The 10,477-nt window shown below is 43.6% G+C and overlaps 1 protein-coding gene across 1 annotated transcript; it reads left to right on the forward strand.

Annotated features, from left to right (window-relative positions):
• Positions 1-6: 6 nt before the first annotated feature.
• On the forward strand, positions 7-10,271 carry LOC136046432 (uncharacterized). The gene is made up of 3 exons (XM_065733017.1): positions 7-68; positions 8,070-8,672; positions 9,486-10,271. The coding sequence occupies exons 2-3, from the start codon at positions 8,224-8,226 to the stop codon at positions 9,910-9,912; spliced, it is 876 nt and encodes a 291-aa protein (XP_065589089.1). The 5' UTR covers positions 7-68; positions 8,070-8,223; the 3' UTR covers positions 9,913-10,271.
• Positions 10,272-10,477: the final 206 nt, after the last annotated feature.

Raw genomic sequence — 10,477 nt, forward strand, 5'->3', positions numbered from 1 at the left:
GACTGAGGAGGAGAGGGCTGAGGCTGGGGACCTGAGGTTACAGTGCCTCCATAGCTGCTCCCCAAATAGTAAGTGATCATGGCTCTGGATACACCTGATGCACAATGGCTTGTACTGTCCCCACAACTGGTTTCTTGGGGTTGAGAACAAGGTTTGGAGTAGGAAGCTCTGTAAACAGAGGTTCGTAACTTTGCCAGACAGTGCTGCCCAAACGATAATCAACTACTATGTGAACAGTACAAAATTCTCAAGGATTCAATTTAAGATGTATCTACACCCTATAATTTTATGCTGTCTCAAGAAGCTGTGATTTCATAGTAGTTTAAAAATATGCTATAATTTACACCTGTATAGCTTTCATTATCACTACCCTTTTTCATCTATATTTATCACAAATTCATGATGATGCATGCTATTGAATATAAAAATGATTGAAAGCAGCTTTGATAGACAATAACACTAGTATAATAAATGCTTTTTTTTTCAATTCTACTAATCTTTATTCCAAAAACTGTTACACTTTTATCCAGCATTTGCAAAAGTAATCTTACTTAAAGCTACAGGAATCAGTGGTTCAATGCATGGGGTAATATTAGAGGATGCTTCCTGTCCTACTCTGAATATTATATTTTGCCTTTACTCTCCAGGAAAGTGCTGTGTCTCCATCAATTTCCTTGCAAAGAAAGCAAGTGATTCTTCAAGCAGAAGGAGGGAGAACTGGGAAAGTAACTTGCTTAGCAGAGTTCTAAGATTAACTCTGCACCAGTAAAAACTGGAAGCCTCGTGGCTTCTTGTTGCTCTTGACTTTCTGAGGTGCACATCTCAGCTGTATACTCACCGAAGCTAGGTGTTCACAACCCTAGTAAGGGATGGTGCTGCTTTGGATCAGGCCTGGTGGAACAGCTCTCCAGGTGGCCTCCACACAGGCACACTCTTGTTAGCACTGCCCTCAAGCTTGTTTTGCCATCAGCTCAGCTGGTAACTCTCGCTCTTTAAGATACTATGGCAGTTGTAAACCTTTCCATAGGCAGATCCACATCCTTCATTTTCACAGGCCTGAAAAATTCCATTGATACAGAATTGATGAGTCATTTTTCTTAAGAAAATTAACTGCCTACCAAGCTACCAACTAGCATGCTTATTTCATTATGAAGACTGTACAAAGATGGGTTGGTTTTGTTTTGTTTTATAATGAATAAATAACAACCCTTGACCTCATGAGGTGTTCCGAAGAATAGAACTAACTGGTCTAAGAAGTCAGGTACTCCAATCATCTGGAGCACTTCACTCAGTGTGATCATGCCAGTGTCCTGACTACAGCCAATTGCTACTGAAAGCAAACATGAAAAATTACATTTACTTCTACTACTGTTGCTTAATACCTCAGTGGTAGCAATATACAAAGTGTGCTCTCTTGGCTAACCAGACAATGCTGTGCTCTTATTTGTAGAGACTATTACAGTATTTCAGATAAAAGAGACACAGAGTAGAGCAAGATCTGGATAGAAAAGTTAATATATCTGAAATCCAGTCAAGTTCTCTCTGTTTTTTTTCTTTTTGCCTATCACAGTCTGCTAGTATAGGAGCAGTTGCAAATTATCATTTTGCAGAATGATCCAACATCACACCCACATCACTAAGAGTTCCCTTTCTTTCCTCCTGCCATCTTATCCTCAAGTACTTCCCCAGAATATCCCAGTTCCCTGTTTCTGAGTGATACCTCAGGACGAACTTCAGACTCATTCCTTCCTTTGAATGGCAGAAGTGCTTTTTTTTTTTCCCCTCTTCAAAGTGCATCTTTCTGGTTACTAATGAGTTGCAAATATCCAGTCAAGCTCATTATATTAGCTGCATAAGAAGTACCATGCAGCACTGCAGCAAAGGCATCAGGCTTGCAACCCCCTGAGATTGACAAGCATCATAATTACAGCCAATAGATAGGCAGCAATGAGAAATGGAATCTCCAGCATCACAAACAGGAGATACCCCAGCATTGTGCCTACATTTCTAGGTGCTTTTCTTTAGTCTTGGGAAGCGGACCATCATTGAGTTTAAGTTTCTGAACCACAGTCTGGGGACAGGTTCTGCACTTGGAGAAAATCAACCTTTGTATGTACTTTGTGAACAAGGAGGCACTAAATCCAAAGTTCAAGCCACAAAATACAGAGAGAAAACAGGAGAATGAGTTTTTGTTGCTAACATTACTTACTAATGTTAGTACTGATCCTAATGTATTTTGTCTTGTAGCAGTGGCAGGGGCTCCAGGCCTGTTGTTTTGAGCACAGCTCAAGAAGTGCCTTGCTAAAGTCACACTGGCCACAGAGGCCTGCCTATATTTAAGAAGAGGACATTTCACTTTGGCCAAGTCTTCTTGCACAGGGCAGCCTGCATCGCACCGGCAGAGGAAATGCCAGCAACGCCTGATATTCAGACTCTTCACACAGAGGTTGTCCTGTCCTAGCAGAACTAGGAGCTATCTCCTGCTGTTCCCATCAAGGGGCACTCCCTGGAGGACCTGCCAGCTGGCCTCACTTAGAAGTGCTCCAAGACCGTTCTAATTTGGACCAAACAGCATATTTGCACATCCTCAGATCCCATCCTTTTTCCCATCCTTCCATGATGACAAAATAGAACATCTAGTCCTTCTTCAGACAGAAGGGCTTTTACTAAGAGCCACTTTGGGCAAAATACTAAAGCATATACATGAAAAATTGAAAGGACAAGGCTGAGCAGTCACAGAAGACGAACACCCACCAGACAGGAGACTTCAGAAGAGGGTATTAAGGGCTGAGAGCAGCCCAGGAGCAGTGCAGTAGCACAGAGGGCTCTGGCAGGAGCTCAGGCTGCCCTGCTGGTAGGGCTGGAAGTTTGGGGAAGCTGTTTGCCTCTCAGAAGACTCAATCAGGGCACTGCAACAGTCAGTCTTGAAAAATCACACATTAAACCATGAGATGTCCAGCACCTACATGATAAATTTAAGGTTAATAAGAGGCTTAAGCTTTCTAGAGCTGGGCTAAGAACAGCACTGGGGAGTTCAGCTGTAAACTGGCATCCTCTGTTCTTCCCAGAGCTGCTTCCTCTGCAAACATTTGGTGCTGGCACTCACACATCTAAGCGTCTCCAGTCATATCTTATTCATAAGAAACTTACTCTTTCTACTGCAAATGTCTGTACTCTCTTAGTTTGCCCATTTGCTGTCTGTTTTGACCTTGCAAGTGTCAACTCTTTCTATCGGATGCACAGTCACTATACAAAAAGGACAGAAGTTCCACATCAGAATATTCTGTTGTTGTTCTGCAGTTGTTACCAAAAAATGCTCGCTATTATTACACTCCAGACAGTGTTTATACCTGATTTCCAACATCTCCACGCTCACTCCTTCACTCCACTTCCACTCTCTTCCTTGGCCTTCCCCCGCATCCCTGGGCATTAAAAAAACAAGCCTGCTGCTCAGAGTGTGCAAGGCAGGTGGAAGAAGTACATAGAGCAGAGGTAGGACAAGGAACAGGAAGAGAGGCAGGAGAAGTAGCAATAGGGACAAGAAGGGGATGGTGCACTGGCAGAGCTGGCGAGAAGTCAGCTAGCTCAGAAAGGCCACGAGCTCAGCAGGAGGGAGAGTCTTTTCCATTTTACTGTTCATTTTCTGCAATTGAAAGCTTTGGTTGTTATTTGAGGCTGATTGATCCAGTGTCCAGTACACCACCTTTTCTTGTAAAAAACTGAAAGCCTGTTCAGAATGAAATTGGCATTAAAAAATATATATGTTCTAGTCACTGTTTTGGCAGCGTAGATGTTTTAAGAGGGTCACCTGACTGTTAGAAGGCCTTGGAAAAAAAAAAAGCCATTTCTTCTCCTATCCTCACCCTGCAGTTTTGTCCCCAGGCTTCGTCCCACAGCTCTTCCCCCACCCTACCACCCCTGGCTGTCTATCCACACACAACCAGCTTCAACATACAGCAAACTGACATTTCTTTTCTACTCATATAAGACCACCAGAACTCTAAATTGAAAATATGGTGGAAACGATTCACAAAAATCTGTTGCTTTTTCCTGGTTGCAAGAGCCACAGTAGGAAGATAGTGCTGGGTCTGCAGGAATCTCCAGTACATCTCCAAATTCAGTGCTGCAAAAAGTACATCGCACAAGCTCAGCTGGAGAGGGCAAGGCACAGACGGCAGGCAAGGTCACTCTCACAACAGGGAACATGCTTGATATGCTGAGCAGCACAGGGCTGGGAGAAGGCAGACAACAAGGGCTTGATGCGTTTGAAATGTTGCTCAAAGTTGAGTCAAGGATTATCCTTGTGGAGGCACATGACAGCTGCAATCACCCTCCTATTTCATGTCAGCATTGATTTCAGCTCTGAGTCCTGCGATTGTTCCTGTAATTTATTCAGTTCATAGTGATTCACTACATGAAAAAAACAAAAAAAACCCTCTGATAAAGCGGTGTGCAGTTACAGATCTGTAATCAGGGCTTGCTATACTGAAAGCAAAGGGAATTTCATTCCTGTCTCTCCCATGAGAGACAAACCCACGTCCACTAGGAAGCTCCCAGGTTAAAGGTCCCAGTTCTGCCCTTACTCACCTCTGCTAAAATCCAGACTGACATTTTCCAACAGCAAGCTTCAGATTTCTTCCCAGGCCACAACTCTGTCTCCATGATAAGCACAATGGTAAATGCAAATTCAGTCTCATGTTCAACAATGGGGCCAGGGGAAATTGAAGGATGCCAAAGTAAAATTAAGTGATACTTCGTAATGCTTATTCTTTCCTGCAGTGCTGCAGTGAAAGGAGCTAGTTTCTTGTAGAAATTTCAATGAAATTAGTTACAAAACTTATTTTATGTCACTCTTTTAAGCATTCTTTCCATAAACGTGTCATCTCCTACAGATAATCCTGGACTTAAAAAAAAAACAAAGCAAGAAAGAAAGAAAAACCAATCATAAAATCATGGGATATCCCAAGTTGGAAGGTACTCATAAGGTCCAACCAGCCCTGTCCAGCACTGCTAAAGATGAAGCATTTCCAATCGTATATGTACCCAAACAGCATTTCAACTACACTGCGCATTGTATTTCTCATAACGTGTAGGCAAAGGTTATTGTTCATTTAATGTTCAGAAAGTTTTACACTACATTTGAGGACAAATATACCAATAACAACAGAACAGTTGCAGCATGTATCTGTTGGCTTAAAACAACTTCTGCTGTTTTCAGAATAAGTTTCTGTCACTTTTCCACAGCAAAACATATTTTCTGATCATGGGGTTTTGTAGTGAAAAAAGTAAAGTATCAGTGACCTGAATCAAAGCCATGAGTCGACACATTTGAAAAAGCTGCCCTGGAGTTTATTTCGCATGATGACTGGAATTATCCTTTGAACCCACAGCATCGTCAGAGTTGCTGTGTATCATATCACATTTCAGCTGCAGATATCTTTCCAGCTGAATAAAGCATTAAAGTATTAACCCCAAAGTGAGGAGATTTTAAGAGGTGTCTTTCTCAGCACCCTCAGAAAATGAGTAGTGGAGCAGCACAGAAAAATTCAGTCTTCTTTGAAAGCACCTGATAAGGTCTCACTTTCCTAAGACATTTCAGATCTTCAGGTAGTTGTGTAAGGACAGAGCTTTCTGTTTTTCAGAACTTGAAGGCCAAAATTAATATGTTCTCTGTAACACTGCCCTGTAGAGAATTTGTTCAAGCAAGTCCGACTACTAAAAGTGCTTCAACTTAGATTGCAAATAAATCCCAACTTCAGTGTTGGTAAAAGGCAGTGACTTGTAGGAATAATCTATTACAGCACTTGTAAAACGTTTTTGCAGACTAGTATGGAACCTAGAGTGACACGCTGAGCCATCTCAGAAAAGACACAGAAGTAGAAATGAGGAAATAAGAGTTGGAACCCTCCTGTGAAGCTGGAAAGTCTTCTTCTTCTCAAATACGATTTGGAGAAGACAGTTCTAAAGCTGTTGGAAGTTTCTGCCCATTTATGATAGCACATCAATCACAAGAACAGGAAAAGCTGGTTTCTCCATTTTACCTAAGTCATAATTTGTTCGAGAAAAGAAATGATGTTGTTAATGATGCCTAAGTAATGGCAAGACCCCAGGACTGATTTCAGACCTCAACCCCTGGGCTGAGCCACTTCTGATGAGGATTCCAGCCCTTTTATGCTATACATAGCTTGTGAGCAGGAACTAGCTCCAGAAAAATGCTGCATTAACCAACCAGAGAACATTTTGCACGAGGAAAGGGGTCAAGGGGTATACATAGAGGGGTAGGACAGTGGTGGGTGGGGAGCAGTAAGCCCACAGATGCATCCGTGTTCCCCCAAATTTGCCTTTCCTCCAGCTACGACAAGGCTTTGTTTTTTCTGACAACCTGTGGCTCATTCAGAGCTTTGCCAGTTCACCTCCAGCACTTTGTTCTGAACATGCCATTTCTCCACTGACATCTGCATGGGCACTGACATGCAGCAGGAGTTCCCACCACCCTCTCCACTCTGCTGCACTGGATGAGGGCTGGCCCCAGGCAGGAGGGAGCCTGCTGCACCACCCAGCTGCTGCCATTTTGGGTCTCCAGCATCTTTCATTACCCCATTGGGAACATCTTCCCAACCCTGCTCAGCCAGTTTTTGAAAGCAAAGACTTCTTGGGAAGGATGCTCCCCCTGATGTGAGCTGTCTAGTTTTCTCTCATACCTTTTATATAAGTCATATTATGCCACTTTTTTTTTCTTTTTGCCCTGTTTTTACTCAGTTATCCTGTTATCCTTTGCTGTCCCAATTATAAAAACTCTAAATTTCATTTAAAATTGTGATTATGCTGTGATCTATGAAATGTCCTAATTGTTTCTACTGAAGCCAATAGGCATGAAATATACTCTTTAGGGTCATAAAAACATTAGGGTTTAATTGCATCCAACTGCTGTAGGCAGAAGAAGTGAACACACAGTTCAGGCCACTGGTACTAACAGAAAAAGTCTTGATGCAGTGGATCCCCTGTAACACACCCAGACCAGGATTTTCACCATCTTTCACCATGATAAGAATGTCAGTGTACAGACTCACAAGGTCTGAGTTGGTCACTGGTATTATTACAAAGGTTTATGTCCTTTGGTTGTCAGAAATTAGGAATCATGATTTTCTCAGTGAGTATGCTCACGTTTCTCTTCAAGGTGAAGGCATTTGCAGCTGCATTTGCCATCCATGAGAACATTTCCAGTTACTGCAGTACATCCTCCTTGCTGGCCATCCGTCTTTTCAAGCCAAGCAACATTTAGTCATAGAACAAAAAACACTGGGATCTCTCCTCCTTAGCAGCAGCCAGTAGAGAAGTGCAGGATTCAGTGTTTGGGAGAGGAGGTCTGGCATCCAATGCCATTGGCATTTCCAGCACCTGAAGGAGCTGCTCAGCCCTGCACACAGCTTACAGTTCCCAGCACTCCAAGCTCTATAAAAGAAGTGACCTATAATGTCACTACAGGAACAATGATGTCACTGTGCAGTTCCTCTATTTTTATCCTCTGTTTATTCATCCTGTAATTCACTGGGCAACCATGCAGAGCTACCAGGAGGGCAAAGCACGTGCAACCAAGGTGAAAGCCTCTCTTCAGTCTTTGTAGGGATGATCAAGGGCAGATGCTGTGGCATCCTGCAAGCCACGCTTTATCCCCTTGCATTCTTACTGGAATTTGTCACAGTCAGAATGCTAGCAACATTCTGCATTCCTCGTCCTTTCCCAAAAAACAAATGCTTGCTTCTCACAGATGTACAGCTTTGGAAAGGAGATCACTGATGTGCCAGTGATTACTCTGATGATAGCTGACGGTAGCTTAGCTGGCACCCGGGAGGAACTGGTCCTGAATTTACACGCCTTATTCTCAGATATTCTCAAAACTCTTGGTTAGCAGAAACAAAGGGCTTTAGACTGAGATGAGAAGCAAATCAGGCTACGGGAAAATGTGGTTATGGGAAATAGACCTAAGATTGTCTCAAAATAGAACTAAAATTGCTCTATGAGCGATTAGACCAGTCCAGATGAAAAAGCGTGTTTTTGTCTTTCCTCAGGGCTTCACAACACCCAGCTATAAATGTCACTAGCACACAGAGGAACAGGAGTGACCATAATCCTCAGAAAATACCCCCATTTGCTACGTCAAGCTCTTCTAGCAACATATCAAGCAGCTCTTCACTTTCATCAGAACCAACCTGCCAGATCTCCATGGTTCAGGATCAAACCCAGCTGGACATTGTTTCCATCTCTAGGTTGGCCCCAGGAGAACCACCAAGCCTTCAACCATTTGAACAAAGAAATAAAAATTTAGCAATATCATGTTCCAGCCAACTTGGTACAAGGACTCCTCCCGCATCTTGCCCAGCCAGCCCCAGGCTCAGTCTAACACCCAGCTCAGCCAAGCCTCAGCAATACTCGGACTCCTCTCTAGCCAGTCCAGGGACCAATGCTGCTTCCTTCTATGCCTTCTGTCCTCAAACAGCACACAGCTTGGAAGCTTCAGCATCAGATTACACATTGACCCCAACCAGGAAAAGCACAAGGCCTCCAACAACAACTCCTGAAGACAGTTCCCAATCTCCTGGCTCTTCTAAAACGGGATTAAGAACTATAGGAAAGGGGTTTCAATCACATCTGGAAGATCCTGATCATGAAAGGTATGTATCCAGACAACACACGTTTAAGTCCTGAAATGATTATCAAACAATTTAAATATCTTTTATATTGACATGTTTCCAGTGTTTGTTTTCCTGTAATTACCCTGTACCTTCATTATATCCAGTAAAAAGACCGTATTTTCCATTCATTTATTTAGCTAACTGAATGTGGATGCAGATCATGCCCAGGCCAGGTTGTCACCCACAGCTATTTGCACAGAGCAGTTTAAATGTGGCCTCATTTCCTTTCAGATGAAATCGTCTCGCCCCACACTATCCACAGCCACCTGGGAAGCAAAACCATCATGTTACAGCTCAGTGCTGGTGGCCTCATTACAGTAGAGCCATAGAATCATTAAGGCAGGAAAAGACTTCTCAGCTCACCAAATCCAACCCAGCTCACCCCACCCCACCACGTCCACTGATCAACATCCCTCAGTGCCACATCCCCACATTTCTGGAACATCTCCAGGGATGGTGACTTCCCCACCTCCCCTGGCAGCAGTGCAACTGCATCACTACTGTTTCCTAGAAGAAACTGACCCTAATATCCAACCTGAACCTCCACTAGCACAACTTGAGGCCATTACCTCTCAATCTAAATTGCACGATTAGGCTCCCAATCCCTCTGCAGCATCAGAAAAAATATGCTATTCCTAGGAAGTCTGAGAAATAAAGGTTGGAGATGGCATTCAGTGACACAGCAGGTGCCTCCCTTCCCAAACCTCAGGTCCCATACTCTGACCCCATGCAAGACTGATTTCACCTCACTGAGCCACTGAGTCCCACAGTGTCCACCACTTCTCTTGGCAGGAGATTTGTAACCACAGAGGAATTCCAAGCCATGGAGAAAGAACTAGAAGATGTAAAAGATGAACTGAAATGCTTGAAGTGGAAAGTGAGACACATTGGTGAGACTGTGCAGCCCCTGGCAGAAGACAGCAAGCGCTACAACGGCTACACCCTGACAGAGCTCAAGGCAATGGTGCAGTCCGAGGAGGATCCTTACAAAGCTGCACACAAAATCCTGACTGCACTCTTCAGCGATGTGTATTTGCTGCAGCACTCGGTCACCGAACAGGCAAGCAACACCAGATCCCTGCCCAAGCCCAAAATAGACCCAGAGTTGTACACAGTGTATTGTGACATTCTGAAAAGCATATTCCCTGGAATTAGCAGCCAGACCTTGAGGGAACAGACACAACACATGCAGAAAAGCACCCAGAAAGAAGTGCAATAACATCAGAGTCCACCAAACCTTCAGTGAAGTGAGAAGTCCTTCGTGACTTTTGAGCACTGGACTGTGGTGTGCACCGCTGGTTGAGTCTTTCCCTTCTAGGAACGAATCATCTGGAACACCTTGGTGAGCTCTGAGCCCTCCACGTCACCTGATGAGACAGGGTGGGAAGACGTTCTGCATACTTACCACATTTTAGAGAAAAACGCCCCCTTGGTGTCTCTTTCTATACATGGATGTTTCCTTGTTTCCAGCAACTACAAATGCTGCCAAAAGAATTGAAACAAGGCATCATGTGCTCAAGCAAGGGCCTCCCCAACCCCAAACAGACCTACCAACCAACCAGCATCTGGGTAGTTTCTATTTTCTAGACTGTATCATTCATTAAATGACATTACTTGTTAGAAAACTGTGTTTGTCCTTTTTTTTTTGTCTAAAAATATTTCGTGCATCAACAATCACAATTTGAATACACACTGGGATGGAACACGAGCATGTAGCAAGCCACCTCCCATGTGCAGCAGCATCCTGGGTTACAAGGGAAGAAAACTGGGGCACACCACCCTGG

The sequence above is a fragment of the Cyrtonyx montezumae genome, unplaced genomic scaffold (assembly GCF_038088225.1).
Source record: "Cyrtonyx montezumae isolate F1298 unplaced genomic scaffold, pur_monq_1.0 scaffold_16, whole genome shotgun sequence".
Lineage (NCBI taxonomy): Eukaryota > Metazoa > Chordata > Aves > Galliformes > Odontophoridae > Cyrtonyx > Cyrtonyx montezumae.

Bases quoted from the DNA above. Each gene is read 5' to 3' on its own strand.
- LOC136046432 (XM_065733017.1), top strand. From the start codon at position 8,224: ATGGTTCAGGATCAAACCCAGCTGGACATTGTTTCCATCTCTAGGTTG. The intron at 8,673-9,485 runs GTATGTATCCAG...TTCTCTTGGCAG, and splicing joins GAAGATCCTGATCATGAAAG to GAGATTTGTAACCACAGAGG.